This window comes from Sceloporus occidentalis, unplaced genomic scaffold (genome assembly GCF_023333645.1).
Source record: "Sceloporus occidentalis isolate IW3139 unplaced genomic scaffold, rSceOcc1.0.p SCAF_3, whole genome shotgun sequence".
Taxonomy (NCBI): Eukaryota; Metazoa; Chordata; class Lepidosauria; order Squamata; family Phrynosomatidae; genus Sceloporus; species Sceloporus occidentalis.
This window is the reverse complement of record NW_028316983.1, coordinates 201,406,735-201,426,854: the sequence shown is the minus strand read 5'-3', so window position 1 is coordinate 201,426,854 and position 20,120 is coordinate 201,406,735. Positions and strand designations below refer to the sequence as shown.

The 20,120-nt window shown below is 39.8% G+C and overlaps 1 protein-coding gene across 3 annotated transcripts in view; it reads left to right on the top strand.

The window, feature by feature from the left end:
- The window catches only part of NSMAF (neutral sphingomyelinase activation associated factor), a 56,641-nt gene that overhangs the window by 24,312 nt on the left and 12,209 nt on the right, over nt 1-20,120 (top strand). The window contains exons 12-22 of one of the 3 annotated variants that reach the window (XM_089517359.1): nt 2,585-2,693; nt 6,163-6,339; nt 6,860-6,939; nt 11,289-11,379; nt 11,467-11,530; nt 11,646-11,697; nt 13,931-14,051; nt 15,308-15,439; nt 16,059-16,101; nt 16,747-16,901; nt 18,258-18,366. In XM_089517359.1, the coding sequence (XP_089373485.1) occupies nt 2,585-2,693; nt 6,163-6,339; nt 6,860-6,939; nt 11,289-11,379; nt 11,467-11,530; nt 11,646-11,697; nt 13,931-14,051; nt 15,308-15,439; nt 16,059-16,101; nt 16,747-16,901; nt 18,258-18,366 (1,133 nt within the window). Of the gene's footprint in view, nt 1-2,584; nt 2,694-6,162; nt 6,340-6,859; nt 6,940-11,288; nt 11,380-11,466; nt 11,531-11,645; nt 11,698-13,930; nt 14,052-15,307; nt 15,440-16,058; nt 16,102-16,746; nt 16,902-18,257; nt 18,367-19,183; nt 19,202-20,120 lie in introns of those variants that run through there. The other 2 variants (XM_089517360.1, XM_089517361.1) reach the window with 2 other exon arrangements.

Genomic DNA, 20,120 nt, shown 5'->3' with positions numbered 1-20,120 from the left:
GGGTATGGTACAAGGGTTGCCCCATGTAGAGCACATTACAGAAATCCAACCGAGAGGTTACCAGAGCATGTACCACCGTTTCAAGGTCCCCCCGGCGCAGGTAGGGTCGCAGCTGGCATATCAGCAGAAGCTGATAACAAGTGCTCATGACTGTCGCATCCACCTGAGATGTCAGGAGGAGCAACGAATCCAGAAGCACCCCCAGACTGCGAACAGAGTCTTTCAGGGGAAGCGTGACCCCATTCAGGACAGGTGGACAAATTTCCATCCTCGGGCCCGGGGAACCTATCACGAGCACTTCAATTTTCTCTGGATTCAAACTGAGTCTGTTTTCCCTCATCCAGCCCATTACCGATTCCAAGCAGGCATTTAGAGGAGAAATGCCATCTCTGGTCACTGCATCAGTCGGAGACACAAAAAAGCATATTTGGGTGTCATCAGCGTACTACCGCGCCCTGTGTCTCCAGATGATCTCTCCCAACGGTTTCATGTAAATGTTAAATAGCATGGGGGACAGAATGGCTCCTTGAGGGACACCAGATGTAAGTTCCCTCTTATCGGAGCAAACGTCCCCCAGCTGCACCATCTGGAATCTGCCCGAGAGGTAGGAATGGACTCACTGGAGCGCAGTGCCCCCCATTCCCCACTCCCTCAAGCGATCCAGAAGGATACCATGGTCAATGGTATCAAAAGCCGCTGAGATGTCCAAAAGCACTAACAGGGACACACTACCCCGTCCATGCTCAGACAGAGATCATCGACCAGGGCAGCCATGGCAGTCTCAACTCCATAGCCCGCCCGGAAGCCAGTTTGAAATGGGTCTAGAAAATATGTTTCATCCAAGATCACTTGAAGATGGAAGGCAACCGCCCTCTCGATCACCTTCCCCAAAAAAGGCAGCAGCGAAACAGGCCGATAGTTATTCCGAATCAGGAGGTCTAGGGAGGGCTTTTTTAGCAGTGGTCTTACAACGGCCAACTTTAAGCTAGATGGAAACCGCCCTTCCTCAAAAGATGAATTAATTATACGGCGTAACATAGAGATTACAATCGTCCCCCCTTGAGCTGCCAGCCATGAGGGACAGGGATCGAGAGAGCAAGTCGTCTTCCTAACACTTCGAAGAATCTTGTCCACTTCCTCAGTACTCACGGACTCAAAATGATCCAGTCTAACCAAGTCCATGGAAGCTCTGGAAACCTCTACTCTGGGTTCTGAAGAAATACTGGCGTCGAGATCAGCCCTTATCCGAGAGATTTTATCCGCGAAGAAGTTGTTAAACTCGTCACAGCAGGCTTTAGATGGTTCCAAAATAGGGTTCAGGGAGGGGGGCAATTGAGTAAGCTTCCTCACCACCCTGAACAGCTCTGCCGGACGCGACTCCGCGGATGCAATACGTGCAGCATAGAACGAGTGCTTTGCTGCACTTATTGCCACTCCGTAGGCCTTCAAATGAGAGTCTAGGAGTGCCTTGTCGGCTAAGTGCTGATGTCTTCGCCAGTTGCACTCTAGTCGTTGCACAGCCCGCTTCCTTTCCCTGAGATCTTCCGTACACCAGGGTTGCTTTTTGGAAGCGGGCCGGAAAGGACGCTTGGGAGCGATGCTGTGTATAGCCCTGGAGAGATCTATATCCCAGATGTTAGTCAGGACATCAACAGAGTTGCCGTCAGTTCCAACCATATACCCCTCTAGGGCTTCTTGGAACCTTTTGGGTTCCATCAGCCTTTGAGGGTGGACCATCCTAATAGGTCCACCACCCCTGGGAGGGAATTGAGTAGATGCCTTGAGACTAGCCTCGACCAGGAAATGACTCAATACATCTAAATACCCTATTGAGAAAATGAAGAAATCTAGTGGGTTGTTTGTACTTAGGACCTTGTTTACTTAAAATTATATCGTGGTGAAAACATACCCCTTTAAACCCCAAGTTTTTGGGACAAGTGATTCCTCCCCCCAATAAAATTGTCCAGAAATGTTCCAGGGGTGAGGGGAGAAAAAGAAAGAAAAAGAGAAAGAAAAATGTGCAAACCCCCTCATAATCTTGCTGAATGGAAAGAAAAAGTTCGAAATTATTCATTCTTGTGGATGAGAATGAAGTAAGCAAAGATTTGCATGCCTATTCAGTAGTACTTGTTAAGTATGACTAGTGTTAAAAAGTGGCTGGTTACAGTGGATTGCACAGGTGGTTTAGGCGTTAAAATATTTGTATGCATTGTGTATTTATGTGTGATAAATTGGGCCATCTTTTTTATGGGGACTTAATATTTTTTATAGAAGAAATGAAATTAAAGTAGAACACAGATACTGATAAAAGTAAAGAAATTAAAAATTATCAAATCAAAATATTAGTTCCAATCAGTCTAAGCACATTGAGTCAATGGTACTTGTTAACTTACCATGGGTGTACTCCTGTTAGGACTAACAGTTGGCTCTGAATTTCATTGATAAGTACAACTGTGCTACCAGATCTCTTCTAATATGAAAACACCAACAGGGATTAACTAAAATCTGCTACTGTTGTATCCTGAATAGCAAGAACTGCTGACTGAACTTTACAACAAATTTATTTTCTTTTTCTAATTTCAAGGGTCTGGAAGTATTTTGCACAGAGAATGATCTATGTTCGGACATCTATCTGAAATTTTACAACACTCAGGACCGAGATAATGTCTATTTCTACGTGGCAACATATTTAGGTTTCGATCACTTGATTTGTTAGAAACTGGGATGTGAGAGAGGGAAATTGTGATTGTGTCCTACTTTTTGTACAAGCTTACACCTGATGGTGTAAGCAGGTAATGTATTGGAATAAATACTGAGTAGGAGTGAAATTTGCAGAAATAAGTGGGGAAAGAGTTTCTTTTTTACTTTATAGAGATTTCACAGAATTGTTTTTAAAGCAATAGAAAGTTCAGAAACTGGTTAAGGCAGTTTCACCATCTCCCTTCCATTTCTAATGTTCAGACTGAAATAGGGTTCAGGCTGTGCTGTTGCTTATGTAGTTATTTTTAAAATTAATGTTAAATGTGTGTGTGTGTGTGCTCTCTCCTTTTCCTGCAGAGAACATTTCATGAGTCAAAAATACCACCAGGCAGGAGAAAACAAAAACAGAGAATATAAATAGATCAATATCCCAAACTGTTTGCGATGATAGCTTTCAAAACCTCATGTATTTCAACAGTAGGCCATATTCAGAATTTAAATGCTATGTGTATGTTAGGATTGGATACCATGTGGTCTCAAAAGTTGGTATGTGTTGACATGTGTAATATATCCAACCCTCTTTCATGGGATTGCAGAACAGTGTACAGTACAGTCGGCCCTTATACACTGATTTTTTATACACGGATTCAAGCATACACGGTTTGAAAATGTTCAAAATATATATAAATTTCAAATATCAAACCTTGGTTTTCCATTTTTTATAAGGGACGCCATTTTGCTATGTCATTATATTTAATGGGACTTGAGCATACACGGATTTTGTTATACACGGGGCATCTTGGAACCAAACCCCAGTGTATAACAAGGGTCCACTGTATAAACAATTTAAAGGTATTTTCAATTACTTCAGCTCTAGCAATGTGAAGTTTAGATGTCAATTTCTCTAGGAGTACAAGAATCTAACCATGTGTGGATGTACAAATCTTGTTGATTCTTTCATGTCCTGGACATCTCTATCCTTGCTGCATACAGCGATAGATAGATAGATAGATAGATAGATAGATAGATAGATAGGACATTTTCATTTGCTTTATCATAAATTGACAGATCCAGAAAAGATCTTTGAAACTTTACATTCTAATTAGTTATTTTGTTCATTCCCTTTTTGTTGATAGCTCTTGACTAAATTGTTTTGAGATGGTGGACCCACATGTTCTCCAGTGTGTCAAAAGTATTATAGTCTCTTTTTATCTAATAAATCATTCCTAATTCTTTATAATCTTAAGAGACACAGATACCAACAATACATCACTTCAGAAGTAACTTCCTTTACTGTTGCAGACAATAGGTTATATGAGAGAGATTTCTCATTTTTATCCTATTTATTGTCTTTTGATTTGTACCTTTAGCTCAGTTTCCCAGACCTTTTTGGTTCTTTAGTGGGCTCATAAGTAGTTTCAATAATAATTTTGTAAATCTCAAAGAAATCACTACTTAATCCTCTTAGAAATGTGCAAATGTCAAAACAGTATGTCTTGAAAGTTTGTAAGGGTGTGGAGTGGATCCATAGCCCTATGTAACTAGGAGGCAAATGTGAGAATTTACAGTTTGTTGAGCCAACTGATTTACACTTTGTTCAGCTAACCAAAGGTATGGTCATCCAGTTTTGTTTTGTTTTTTAGACTAATTTAAACTAATTTAATATATCTTCTGATATAGGTTTGACATTTATAAGTGTGTACACAACTTTTTCTTTCCAAGAGTCAAGGTGAATGCATTTATCACCCTGTTGAAACTTGGGGTGTATTAAAAATTAGTACAGTCTGCCCTTCCCTTAGCTGGGGATCCGTTCTGGACCCCACCCCTCACATAAGGGGAATTTCGCATATGCTCAAGCTCCATTTAAATGAATGGGGCTCGTGCATGCAGCGGCGTGTGTGCACCAGAGGCACATACGCCATTATTCCTTCTGGGGCGCACTCGCCCTTCTTGTGGAGTGGCTTTCAGCATATGCTGAAAGCCATGTAAAGCATGCCCACGTATAACGCGGGGTCATTGTATAAAGGAGATTGAGCAGGCAAGCAATTTAACATATTTAACCAATATTTTGAACATCTCAGTCTGTTAGCAGTTTTTCCCTTCTGAGCTGGTAAAAAGATAAAATAACCATGCCTAGAATATAATTCTGTTCCATTTGATTCCATGATATTGTTGCATTTGATTAAATTTAGTAAGATGCTCCAGCTGAAATGACAAATAATACAGTCGGCAAATACATGGGGATCCAATCTGCCCCTCCCCTCCCCGCATAAGGGAAATACCGCGTATGCTCGAGCCCCATTGAAAGCAGCAAGCACTCCATTGCTACCTCCATTGTGTGGCTTCAGCAAAAGCTGAAAGCCACGTATGGCACATCCGTGTATGGTGCGGGCACACTGTAGTGTATTTTTCTAAATTAGGAATTACAAGCTTTCCCATTTTAACTTGGTTATGTTTCACCCCATTAACAAATCCCGTGCTTTTCCTTCCTGCAATTAATGTCTCAATAGTTATCCGCTAGTTTTTCAGGTTTTTTCCCCAGGGTTTAAATCATTGTTTGAAATAGGAACATAAACTTTAAGGATAATGTAAGCTTTTTTAATCAAAGCAATTTGACCTAATTAAAGCTTTAAGTCATATTTTAAAATTTCTTTTTGGCATATGAATACAGTCATCCCTCCACATTTAGGGGCCAAGGACCCCCATGAAAGTGGAAAAACATGAATATATTAGTTCTCCTCACAAGATAAAGAGTCCTCTCCCACCAAGAGCACCACCCTCTTTGCAACTTTGAAACACATAGTCTCCTCCACATTTCCAAAGTGCTTCCACTTTTCAATCTGATGTTAGCAGCCATGGCTGCAATGGAGCCACCTTCTCTCCTCCTCCTCCCCCTCCTCCTCCCCCTCCGCCAGATAAAAGCAACAGGGTATCTTCCTCACTTGCACAAACTTTGCATTCTCATTTCCAAAGTCTTTTCACTCTGAATCCGATGTTGTCAGCCATCACCATAAAGGGAAGGTACAGTGTGCTTTTGTTTGGCCCGGAGAGAGAGAGAGGAAGAGGAGGGGAGAGAAGTTGGATCCTGCCAGGAGTGGCTGCAAACATCAGATTCAAAGGGAAGGTCTTTGGAAATAAGGAGGATGCAAAGTTTGGCAAAGCAGAGGCATACACGGTGTTGTTTTAGCTAGCTGGGAGGAAGGGTGAGGAGGAGGGTGTGTGTGAAGAAATTGACCTTGTTAAGCAGCGGTTTCAAAGCCTCGAATAGTCAAATTCACAAATGTGAAATGTGGAGGACCAACTGTATAGTTATTATTTTGAAATATCAGCTGACTGGAACCTTTCATTAGAAGCATACCTATGTGTCTTACATGTGAGCAATTAAGAAATGTTGTTATTGTACCTTCAAATCATTTTCTGTAATACTTCCTGCATTTTTTTACAATTCTTCCTGTATTCTAGAGAATCATGTTACTGAACATACAGCAGAGAGTTATATGTTACAATGGCAACGAGGACATATTTCAAACTACCAGTATCTTCTTCATCTCAATAATCTGGCTGATCGGAGCTGCAATGACCTGTCCCAGTATCCTGTGTTTCCTTGGATCATAGCAGATTATACTAGCTCAGAACTGGGTAAGACCCTTTATAGAAAAAAGAGACATGGACTGATCATCTTCACCAACTTAAACAAGGGGAATGATGGAGACCAAACTGCCATGTTTTCTCATTCTTGTGCATTGAGGGGGGACTTCTCATCCCAGCACAGTTCACTCCAGCCAGTTCATATCTACTGCATAACCCGTGTTATAAGATCTACTGCATAACTTTCTGCACAAGATTCCAAAACGTTTACATGGCCCACTTAGTGATAAAAGTAGATAAATGCAGAGCTACTTTGTAGTCAAAACAAGTCAATGTTTAACAAAAGTGAGCTTGTTTGATTTGATCCTAATCCTTGCCAATCAAAGCTTGTAATTATAATTTAAAGATTTAAGAGTGAGTGAGACATATAATAGTGGAATAAGTTTTCAGATTGTTATAGTTGTCCACATTAAAATGGAAAAGAAAGCAAAATCATTGCAAATAGTATTCAATGGGGGTTACTGTTCTAATAGAAACTCAAATTCCTTTCTTCCTTCTTTTTCTTTGATAGACTTGAAAAAACCTGAAACATTTCGTGACCTCAGTAAACCAGTAGGTGCACTAAATAAGGAGAGGTTGGATAGATTATTGGTAAGTAGAAAATACACTCACCCACCCCCTGCCATTCTCATTTTTCTGGCAGCTTTTTTGACAGGGTTTTGGTTTTTGATTTTACTTAAATAGTGTGTTTGTGTAACTAGTGCTGCTTTTAATACTTCAGTTTTTTTTTTACTTTAGAAATCATTTTAGCTAGACTGTGTTTTTAATTCTTATGTTTTAATATTAGTGTTATTTAATTATTTTTAAACCTTTGTAGTTAATGTTTTAGTTCTGTCTTTTTAAAAATTATTGTAAGCCACTTTGAATCCCATTTTCTGAGAAAGGCAGGATATAAATCTAATAAATAAATGAATAAATCATAAAATTGCTTAGAAACACAAGTACAATGGGCCCTTGGTATCCACAAGGGTTGGGATCCAGGACACCCCCCTCCCCGGATACCAAAATCCATTGATGTACATCCCATTAGAATCATAGAATCATAGAGTTGGAAGAGACCACTAGGGCCATCCAGTCCAACCCCCTGCCATGCAGGAAATCCAAATCAAAGCATCCCTGGCAGATGGCCATCCAGCCTCTGTTTAAAGACCTCCAAGGAAGGAGACTCTATCAGCCTCCGAGGGAGTGCATTCCACTGTCGAACAGCCCTTACTGTCAGGAAGTTCCTCCTAATGTTGAGGTGGAATCTCTTTTCCTGTAGCTTGCATCCATTGTTCCGGGTTCTGTTCTCTGGAGCAGAAGGAAACAAGCTTGTTCCCTCCTCAATATGACATCCCTTCAAATATTTAAATAGCGCTATCATATCACCTCTTAACCTTCTTTTCTCCAGGCTAAACATCCCCAGCTCCCTAAGTCGTTCCTCATAGGACATGGTTTCCAGACCCTTCCCCATTTTTGTCGCCCTCCTTTGGACACGCTCCAATTTCTCAATGTCCTTTCTGAATTGTGGTGCCCAGAACTGGACACAATATTCTAGGTGGGGCCTGACCAAAGCAGAATACAGTGGCACTATTACTTCCCTTGATCTAGACACTATACTTTTATTGATGCAGCCTAAAATTGCATTGGCCTTTTTAGCTGCCGCATCACACTGTTGACTCATGTTCAACTTGTGGTCTATTTGGACTCCTAGATCCCTTTCACACGTAGTTTCATTCAGCCAGGTGTCCCCCATCCTATATTTGTGCATTTTATTTTTCTGCCCTGAGTGCAATACCTTACATTTCTCCGTGTTGAATTTCATTTTGTTAGCTGTGGCCCAGATTTCTAGTCTATTCAGGTCATTTTGAATCTTGGTCCTGTCCTCTGGGGTATTAGCTATTCCTCCTAATTTGGTGTCATCTGCAAATTTGATAAGTATGCTCCCAATTCTGTCATCCAGGTCATTGATAAAGATGTTGAATAACACTGGGCCCAGGACAGAGCCCTGTGGGACCCCACTTCTCTCCAGGATGAAAAGGAGCCATTGTTGAGCACACTTTGGGTTCGGCCGGTCAACCAATTACAGATCCATTTAACAGTTACTTTGTCTAGCCCACATTTTACAAGCTTGTATGCAAGAATGTCATGGGAAACCTTGTCAAAGGCCTTACTGAAATCAAGATATACTATATCCACAGCATTCCCTTCATCTAACAAGCTGGTAATTTTATCAAAGAAAGAGGTTAGATTTGTCTGGCATGACCTGTTTCTCTGAAACCCATGTTGAGTTTTTGTGATTATGGAATTGCCCTCTAGAGGTTCACAGACTCTTTGTTTAATTATCTGCTCCAGAATCTTTTCTGGTATTGATGTCAGACTAACTGGACGATAATTGTTGGGATCGTCTTTTTTTCCCTTTTTGAAGATGGGGACAACGTTTGCCCTCCTCCAGTCTGCTGGGACTTCTCCTGTTTTCCAGGAGTTTTCAAAGATTATTGCCAATGGTTCCGATACTACATTTGCCAGTTCTTTTAATATCCTTGGATGTAGTTCATCTGATCCTGGAGACTTAAATTCATTTAGATTAACAAGGTGTTCCTCTACTATCTCTTTACTTATTTTGTGCTGAAATTCCCCTATTCTGTCCTCTGCTCCATTATCCTCAGGTTGAGCACCCTTTTCCTTTTTTGAGAAGACTGAGGCAAAGAAGGTGTTGAGTAATTCTGCCTTTTCTCTGTCCCCTGTTAACATTTTGCCATCCTCTTGACGCAGTGGCCCTACCATTTCCTTCTTCTTACTTTTGCTGCGGACATATAAAAAAAAAACCTTTTTGTTGTCTTTAACCTCTCTAGCAAGCCTGAGTTCATTCTGCGCTTTAGCTTTTCTGACTTTACCCCTACACATGCCTGCTATTTCTTTGAATTCCTTTTTCGTGATTTCCCCCTCTTTCCATTTCTTATACATGTTCCGTTTCAAACTTAGCTCGGTTGAAAGTTCCTTAGTCATCCATCCTGGTTTCTTGAGACTTCTCCCGTTTTTCTTTCTCACTGGAACTGTTTGAAATTGTGCCTTCAGTATCTCCCTTTTGAGAAATTCCCATCCGTCCTGAACTCCTTTATCTTTTAGTACTTCTGACCATGGAATCGCCCTCAATACTTCTCTAAGTTTACTGAAATTCGCTTTCCTAAAGTCTAGAATGTGTGTTTGACTATGCCTGGCTTCTCCTTTCCACTGTATAACAAACTCCAGGAGAACATGGTCACTTCCACCTAATGATCCCACCATTTGCACCCCATTAACCAAGTCATCCTTGTTGGTTAGGATCAGATCTAAAATAGCTGACCCCCTTGTTACCTCTTCCACCTTTTGGACAATGAAATTGTCTTCCAGGCAAGTGAGGAATTTGCAAGACCTTGAGGATTTTGCTGAGTTTGACTTCCAGCAAATACCAGGATAGTTGAAGTCGCCCATCGCTACTACATCTCTCCTTTCTGAGTGTGTGGTCATCTGTTCTAGAAAGGCATCATCCAATTCCTCAGTCTGACTTGGGGGTCTGTAGTAGACTCCCACAATAATATCCTTGTTGTTTCCCTCCCCTTTAATTTTTATCCACATGCTCTCCACCTGGCTGCCAGTATTGATGTCCTGGATCTCTTCACTGGTGTAAATATATGCAGTGGTGTAGTAAAATGATGCCCCTTATATAAAATGGCAAAATTAAGATTTCCTTTCTGTAATTTATATATTTTGAAAATATTTTCAAGCCATGGATGGTTGAATTCATGATATTCGTGGATATGGAGGGCCAGCTGTATGTTGCATATTAAAACACTGCTAGTTGTGTAATAAAGTGTTAGAATTAAAACTTAATTATTTCTAGTGTTTTATTGTGCTTCCTTATAAAGGTCATATTGGCATATAGAACCATTAGTCCGTTATATTACATCCAAAGTAGCTATCCACCCAACCTCATCAGATTGCATGTTTGGCTGCTTTCATAATTGCCCAAGCAGAGCTAGACTCATTCCAATTTTGGATTCACTTTCTATAGCAGAAATTCATTTAGATGTATTGATGTCATGTGTATATAGTGTTCAATTCATTCTGCCCACATTTCTTAAAATACTGGTACAATTTTGCAATAATGGTCAATTAGATCTTGAAAGGTTTTAAAAAACATTTAAAAGTGTTTTACAGGCTTTAAAGTGAATCTTATGGTCTACTCTGGGGTGGCTCAGATGTCCCCCACTCCCAATAATGATGTGAATGAAGTAGACCATTATTGGCTATTACCTAGGTCACATTTGATGTGTAAGTAGTATTGACTTAGAACTTCCTTTAGCCCCAGCCAGCATGTACAGTGGTGAGAGATTATGGGAACTGCATGCAAAAATATGTGGAGGGCCAGACCTGATGTTGTTCAATAAAATGTCATATTATAGGAAGAACCAATCTACATGAATAGCAAATGTGCATGATGTATATCATGACAAATTTTAGAAGATGAAGTCCTGATCATGCATTTTATTATTCCAAAATCTCCCGCTTATTCATGTGAACAACAAACTGTATAATGAAGAGGTGAAATGTAGGACTTTCTGTAGGACATACTGTTTGTGTTAGGATTATAGTGAAATTCATATGTCTTTTACTCAAATGTGTTGCATCAAACTGCAAATATAGAGCTTATCTAATAGATTAGGTGAACAGTTTGTAAGCAGGTCCTGAAGGCCAGGATTCTATATGCCTATGTCCAATGCAGCTATATATTTCCTGTCTTCGAAATATGCCATGATCCACAGTAGTTAAATGTGGTTCTTCCACTGAGCCAATGGGATAAATGATGGAACAGCATAAACTGAAATAAAATACTGGCTCACTTTTTAATATGTGCTAAATCCTTGTTAGACACAGAAGGATATTTAGCACTGAGCAGTTTTTCTCTGTCCCACTGATAGGTACGTTATCGAGAAATGCCAGAACCAAAGTTTATGTACGGCAGCCACTACTCTTCACCGGGTTATGTCCTGTTTTATCTTGTCCGAGTTGGTAAGGCACTTACAAAGGTTCTCATGAGCACATAGTAATGATGATTGATTAAATTAGCTTGATATTTGGCATCTTTTCCTTTCACAGCACCAGAATATATGCTTTGTTTGCAAAATGGAAAGTTTGACCATCCTGACAGAATGTTCAACAGGTTTGTTTCAGATCTTGCTATCAGTCCAGTCTTTGATAGTTGAGGCAATGCCAAATACTACTTTCAGAATAAATATGTCTAAAACTTACACGTTCTGTTCTCTGTTCATACCCAGTATTGCAGAAACTTGGAAGAACTGTTTGGATGGAGCAACAGACTTCAAAGAGGTAAACTGTCTGCTTGCACTTAAGTCTGTACTAACTGGATGGCTTCCTACTTTTCTTTTCTTTTCCTTTCTTTTCCTTTCCTTTTTCCCCCCTGAGATGCTAAAGATTGCATTTTGAAACAGAATCTAGATTCAGATTTAGCCCCCAAACCATTCCAGGGTCACAGCAGGGGAAATGTTTTGCATTGCAAAAAGACCAGATTTGATCCCCAACATCACCAGTTAGAAGGATAGTCTCATATGTGAAGCAACCTCTGGTGCTGTACAGATTTATAAAAATCATTCAGGAAATACTAGACTGGACAGGTATATAGCATAATATAGTAAAAGGCAGCTAGCTACATATGATCCAAATCATTCAGCCTGCCTTCATGATCTGGAAAGTTTTTGGACACTGTACTATGTGTGCTACACCTTGTGATGTCAGATAAGGTTTCTGAGTTATTGTTTTGTGTTCATCCACAAGCTTAAAATGGATTCCAGAATGCAGGTTAGAAGTTGAATTATGTCACGCTGTCCTTAGAACATTTACTTCCAGGCAGTTCATTCCCAGTTGCGAGAATGTGCAGTTGCAACTTACTGGGGATAGAATGTACTGAAGAAAATGAGAACTACATGTTATTTTTTTTAACATATAACAGTATTGTGGCTTTCTACTGTACAGTTCCCTGCCAGAAAATGAAATGCAGTTCTTTCAGCAAGTGCTCTTGCGTGTTTGCAAAGGAGAGGGGAAGAACCATGCCGGCATGATGTTTCTGTCAGTTTCATCACTGTACTGCTGATGTAGTTTCAGGAAAACAGCTGGATCCAGAGTAGTGCTTAGTGGTCTGGGACTGTAAATCTTTGTTTCATTCTACACTATGGGCAATTTTTGCAGGCCCAAGGGCCAATATTCTGGGAACTGCACACTGCTAAAATGTTCTTCCCTGCAAGTCAGACCTGCACAACTTGGCAGTAGGAAGGGGCTGTTAAAAAATGAAGCAAAGGGAAACCATGCCAAACATTGTTTGTGCTCACACTAATGGATGGATGGATGGATGGATGGATGGATGGATGGATGGGAGAATAAAGGGTCATCAGTGAGCAGCAGAGGAGCATTGAAAGCGTTCCACATCCTTGTGAGCCACCCAAAATCCTTTGGTGAGTTGCAGGCGGCCCCTGGGCCATATGTTGTGCAGGCCTGATGCAAATGGTTGAATGTCTGCTTATTCTTTTGGGGAAAAAATGATGTTTTGTCAAGTTGGCCAATGGGAGCTATTTAAACACTGAATTGTCTCTTGTAGAGGCTTCCAGGTGCAGCAGTTCACCTTTTCCTTTTCTGAGAGAAGGGAGGCATAAGCACCCACTCTCACAGGGTTTATTTACACTACAAAATTATAGTAGTTTGATGCCACTTTAACAGCCTTGGCTCCACCCTATGGAATCCTAGGATTTGTAGTTTTCTAAGGGAGTTAGACATTGATCTGTGCTTGGAAACTGAACTAAGCTATCTCTTTCTTCCTGGCATTAGTTTTGTTTTAAAGAAACATGAAACTTGATGCCCTTAAAAAAAGAAAAAAGAAAAACTTCACTAGCACAATTTTGGGGTACCATAACACTAGTAAAGACTCACTTGAACTATTCTAAATCAACTCATTTGATACTGAATTGGAATGATTTTAACTAGATAACTTTTTCTGAAGTAGTTCTGAGTGTTCAAACATAATCGGTCAGTTCTAAATGCATTCACTTGAAAGTAATTTCATTTGTTTCAGTTGAACAGACTGCCAAAATATGTGTGTGCTTGGCCAAGAAAGCAGTTCTGTCTTCTAGTAGACATCTGTTGAGAATTGCATTAGGAGTCAGTCAGGCCTTGAAACAGTAAATCCTTTTGAATGTAATATAAATGTCTAGTAAAGTTGCTAGATTTGGAAGCACTTGTAAATATATTATTGAAACATAACTATAAAACTGTAAATACCATCCTATTTCAGTTTTTGCTTGTTGTGTGCATTTTTTTCCATCGTATGACAACCCTAAAACAAATCTATCATGGCGTTTTCTTGGCAAGTTTCTTTGGAGGGGGCTTGCCATGCCCATCCTCTGAGACTGAGAGAGCATGATTTGCCCAAGATCACCCAGCAGGTTTCCATGGGAGTTCAAACCAGAGCTCAACACTCAAACCATTACACCATCCTATTTCAGTACACCATAGTATATACTATAATATTCCATTTACTTTTTATTTGTTCCAGTTGATACCTGAATTCTATGAAAATGATTCAAGTTTTCTACTGAATAGCCTGAAACTGGATTTGGGGAAGACGCAAGGAGGAAAGATGGTTGACAATGTAGAACTTCCCCCTTGGGCATCAGGTAAACAGAACTATGGATTCTAGAGTCTTCCCATGAGGCAGATTGAGATAGCCACCTGAAATGGCAACTGCAGAGGGGGAGGAAAAGAAAAGTCAAATGTTGAGAGTACAGCGATCTGTGTGCCAGGCAACTTGTGTTACAACTCAAAAAGTTGTTTTACCCTCAGGTCTTGGTCATGATCCATAAAACCCTATATAGCTTAGGTCCAGACTATCTCAAAGATCATGTTTCACCATATACGAACCTGCAAGAACTCTTGTGGTTTTCTGGGGAAGGCTTTCTCTTGGTCCAGCATTCATCACAGACTTGCTTAGTGAGGACACAAGGGAGCACCTACGCGTAGCTGCTCCCACCCTCTGAAACTCCCTTCGGCAGGAGGCTAGTCTGGCCCCCTCCCTGTTTTCCTTTCATCAGAAGTCAAAGACATTTTTCTTTCAGTAGGCTTTTAACAAACAAATAAACAAACAAGCTTCATTTATATACCGCTTCATACTGCCTAAGCAGTGTCTAAGCGGTTTACAACTGTAAGCTAATTTGCCCCCAACAATCTGGGTACCCATTTTAGCGGCCTCGGAAGGATGCAAGCCTGAGTCAAGCTTGAGCCCTTTTGCTGGTCTTGAACTCGCAACCTTATGGTTTTGAGTGAGTGGCTGTAGTACAGACATTTAACCACTGCACCACCAGGGCTCCTAATAAGTAACTGTGGCAGGGAGGCTTTTTTATTAGGGTGCCTGTCTGTCTTGTGTTTTTTTTTTAAACTTCTATGTTTTTAAGTAACTTTATATTGTTTTAATTATGTCTATTATAATTGTTTTTAAAATCACACGGTGGATTTGATTGGTTTCCTACTGTGAGCCACCTTGTGTCCCACTCTAGGAGAAAAGCAGCATATAAAATAAAATAAAAATAAATTGTACACGGCAAGATGCTGCCCTATCAGAACAGTTGAAATCAGACACAACTGCCAATCCAGTTGAATTCTCTATGAGGAGGGATGGGATGGGACATCATCTTCTCTTTTGCTTCAGGAAACAAATACTTTGGGCCAGCCCTGTGACTCCAAAATAAGTCTTCCAAATTTTTCAGTTTGCCTTTTTGTAAGATTAAGAAAGAAAACCTTTGAAAAACTAATTGAGACAGCAACTACTGTAATGGACTTCTTCTCCATGGATTTTTTTTATAAAAAAAAGAGGTGGTGAAGAGAGAGTTGAGAATTGTTCTTATTTTAAAGCAGCATTTGGCACTGTCTACTTCAGATGCGGATGATTTCCTTCAGAAGAGCCAAGAAGCTTTGGAAAGCCAGTATGTGTCAGAACATCTCAGTGAATGGATTGACTTAGTGTTTGGTTACAAGCAGAAGGGAAGGGAAGCTATTGCTACTCACAATGGTACATTTCTTTTTTTCTTTTTTTAAAAGCAAATTGATGCTTTGAAATTGACAACATTTGTGTAATTTGAATTTTTCATTGTGAAGGAAGAAGCATTTCATGTGACCGTAATTAAGCTTCTATTTCCATTATAAACACAATAAAGTCTGATTTAAACACTTTTGGATCATATGATTCTCAGAAATAAGCACTACTGTATTTAATGGTGCATACTGTGAATAAAGTGTATGACTTTATAATTGGAACGTAAGTATTGTTGATTTGAGTACTGTGCTTGAATTTTAATACAAAAATTTAATATTATTGGATTAGCATATGAAACATAAAATGCTTAACCTTGCTGGATTATTCCCTGGTTAAATTGAAATTGTTTTTTTGAAGTGTTTTAGGTAGTCTGTCTTCAAGTAAAGGAAATAATTTTTGGAATTAGTACCAAGAAAGAGGAATAATTATTGTAAACTTTCTAGCCAGAACAGGTTCATGATGTATACATTGAGAAATAGGATCCTCCTTCAAAATAATCTAAAAATGTAAATAAAATGTATGTTGTATTACTTTCTTGATCTATTACCTTGATAAAACTGATGACATTCTGGTTTTCCCCTTTATTTCTTTGTAGTATTTCATCCATTAACCTATGAAGGAGGAGTAGATTTAAACAGGTAACTAAAGAAGGGGTGAAGAACAGCTTTACCATTATGATACTAGCTTTAAAGAAAAAATGTTAAGCTGTTTTAATGTCACTGAAGAGATTGGAGCTTTGTGTGATACTGAATTCCAAAAGAAACCAGTATCTTATAAGATTATAGCAAGTTCACTTCTCTGTGGCCTAAATCCAGTTGAGAGACCCATCAAATCAGTGGGATTTACCCACATTTCTAGTTACCATCTGGTAATTGATTTAATGGGGTCTCAGTTGGGACTGATAGTTGAATAAAGGCTAGTGTTGGTCCATGTAGAAGAGAGATAATTTGCAGGCTTCAACGAGTTCCAGAAATACAAAGAGATATTTAGGAGGGAACCTTAAAAGTGGTCAGGGATGTCTCAGAAAGCCTGGTGAAGAGTATCTCCAGTGGCCACAGAATACTGGCTGACTTGCCGTAGAACAGGAAAAGGGGGATAGAAATGTATAGTTTTTGAAATAGTTTTCTAAGTCTTCTACTTCTAGCAGTGGGGCTTAGAAATACACACACACATGTCTCTGTATTCTCATCTCATCTGCTACTTGGGAGTAAACAATATTCAGGTAGGCAGGCTGATTTGGTATAGCACAATGTTCTTTCTCTCTCTCTCTCTCTTTCATGCAGAATTATGGACCCCAATGAGAGAGTAGCTCTGCTGACGCAAATCTTAGAGTTCGGGCAGACTCCAAAACAGTTATTTACAATCCCTCATCCTCAGAGAATAATCCCAAAATTAAAAAATGCATCTAGTCGTAGTCTTTCTACAGCTGAATCTCCAGGTAAATGTGCTGGCAGCTCACTGTCTTTGATGTTTTCAAATGATTCAATTTTGCTTGCATTGCTTTTGTCCAGTAAGGCCAGTCTAAATGACCACAGAGGAATCTTACATGAGAAGATTCAGTCTTCTCCAATATAGGAAGAAGTGGGATACAAATAATAATAATAATAATAATAATAATAATAATAATGTGTAATAATAGCACATCACTTGCTGTAAAACACTATTCTTCAGTTTTTAAAAAGCCCCTTCCCCCCCAAATGTTGTATACTGGTGAGGAGCTGTTACGGAGCATCATTTTGTATGATTTACTAGTTATGGAGAAATCATGCAGATCTGGAATTTGGCTTTTCCTTAGGAAAAACACGTTTTTTAAAAAAAACATAATAATATTTAGATGTTTTAAAGCCTTTCTTTGACTTTTGAGTTCACCCTTTCACCCAATACAGTTGGTCCTCTGTATCCATAGATTCTTTTATCCATGAGATCAAGCATCCACGACTTGAAAATGTTAATATATAAATTCCAATAAGCAAACTTTGATTTTGCCATTTTATATATGGGACACCATATTACTATCCATTGTATTTAATGGAACCTGAGCATACCAAGGGCCCACTTAATATTTCCATGTTTGTGGGGTTGCTGAAAACTGTAGGCCTGAACATCTGAATGGACATAGGCTCCCCACCCTTTCTGTATATCTTTGTGTGGCCTTCCATGATGCATCCAGCTCTCTCTTTCTCCCTCCCATTCCATTGGCTGCATTTGTCATAAAATATTCTCTTTGGGGCAGTGGAATTTTAGAGATAGAGGTAACATGACAGAGGTTGCATTTTGTCTGCTGCTTGAATTCTGCTTTGCTTACTATGACTGTGATACTACGTAATTTCAGCAAGGTGTAAATATCTGCCAGCAGAGTTATGTTATGCAGTCTCTGTACTATATACCAACATAGTGCAATGTATATGGGTAAGTGGCCAAGAGACAAGGCTGATAAGTTGCTGTGCAGTTTTAATACATGTTGGCAATGTGTAGAAGTAATGTGCATTCACATACTACTCTGTGTACTCTGGTGCGCTACAACATGCATATTAGTCCAAATGCACAACTGTGCATATGCCGCCATCTTTTGGATATTATTTTGCACATTGTCCAAAAAAAAAATCACTTCACATGTGTAAGCTCAACTTGCACCTGCATATATCACTAACAGGAAGCCAGTCTATAGGAGATAGATGATGAATTTTAGTTTACACATACCAATCCTCATGAGAGCCAAGGTTTCTTTTTTCTCCCACTCCATAACTTTTCAGCCTTTTAAAAAATTTATATGACACATTTTCTAATTTGTCAGTCTCTCCAGGTGAAGAATCCTTTGAAGATCTCACAGAAGAGAGCATCCTGCTTGCTTGGAACAACATGACCAGATTAAAGCTAGATAGCCAATACAAGATTCACAAAGGGTAAATTCTGTGACCTACAGAAGAGGAAATGTTTTGGATGTAATAGTAATTATATAGTTTTAGTATGGGAGGAAAAATATAAACTTTGGGGTGATGATGGGAATTTTGTTTTGCCACAGGGAATTTGAATGTTTAGCCTAATGCAGTGGTTGGATTAAATAGCATTACAGTTGGCCCTCAGTATCCACGAACTTGCCATCTGCAGATTCAAGCATTTGTGGATGGCAAACCCATGATGTCCCCAATGGTGGCATGTGCACATGGCTGCGCCAACATTAGGGACAGCCCTTGTTGTCCCATGGTGACACGTGTATGTGGTGCTGCAGCCATTAAGTCCCATTGTCCCTAATATGGCCACGCTGCCACTGGGGACACAGGGAGCTGTTGCTAATGCTGGCGCAGCTGCATGCATGTGCCGCCATTGGGGACAACAGAACTTGAGCATCCATGAATGCTCAACAGATCCCCCACAGATACCGAGGGCTGACTATAATGCTATAATATGCATGCCATTGGTTGGTTCATTTTTTGATAACATTTTTGCCCTTAATTTTTATAAGAGGTTCAAAGCATCAAACAAAACATGAATACAAAATAAAGTATGCTCGCTTCATATGCGGGCGCATTATACACTGATTTTCAGCTGAAAGCAGTGCCGGAAGAAGTGGCGCCATGCGCTGGAAGAAACAATGGTGCATGCACCCATGGCCCATGTGCACTGCTGCCACAGCGCCGCAAGCATGAGCCCCATTACTTGTAATGGGGCTCGAGCATATGCACTATTTCTTTGACGCAGAAGGGTCCCTACTGGAAAAGATGCATTTTGTGAATTAAGGTAACTGTTCTTCCTAAGGAAAGTCAGGCTGGCTATATCCTTCTTAAACTTACAGTGGGCAGCTATGACTATGTTGTTTTGTATGACTTTTAATCCTTAAAACCAGAGGTTACAGCTCTTGTTGTTTTAAATGTATGGTTTAATTTAAAAAAACAAAACAAAATTGTTTTGTAGTTTTTTGTAGGTTTTTCTGGCTATGTGGCCATGTTCAAGACAACTTCAACAGGAAAGAAGAAACGCTTAAAGTTAGCAAAGTTTGGCTATCAGTCCTGAAAAACACCAAAATCAAGACCCAGCAAAATGCAAATGAAAAAAAAAACTACCCAGGGTCAGGGGTTTTCCCAGCAGACAGTGATCACTAATTAAACAGACAGTAATCCTCTTTGCATAATCTCCCACCCTGAGACCTTGCCATTCAATAACAGAACAATACACAGCTTAACATGGACATCACTCCTCCCTACATAGGGTCAAACAGTATATATCTACCCCACTCTCTTCCATGCCAGCTTTCTCTGAAGATGCCAGCCACAGATGTTGGCGAAACGTCAGGAATAAACTCTTCTAGAACATGGCCACATAGCCTGAAAAACCCACAAAAAACTATGGATGCTGGCCATGAAAGCCTTCAACGTCACAAAATTGTTTTAGTTTGTTTTTAAACAGTGTTTATATTTTTTGGTCTTAAAGGTATTAAATAAATTTGAAAAATACAAGGAAAGATACTCCAATCTCAGGCAGTGTAGCGTGTTTCAGGACAAAACCAGTGCTTGAGTCCCTTCATGGCAGCAAGTAGTCCACAGTGCCCGGGTGCAAGAGGTAAATGCTAAGGAAGAAGGGGTGTGTGCCATCATGGGGGGAAGAGATTTGTCTTGCAGCTTCAGATCTTATCCCCAACTCATCCTGCCACTGCAGATGA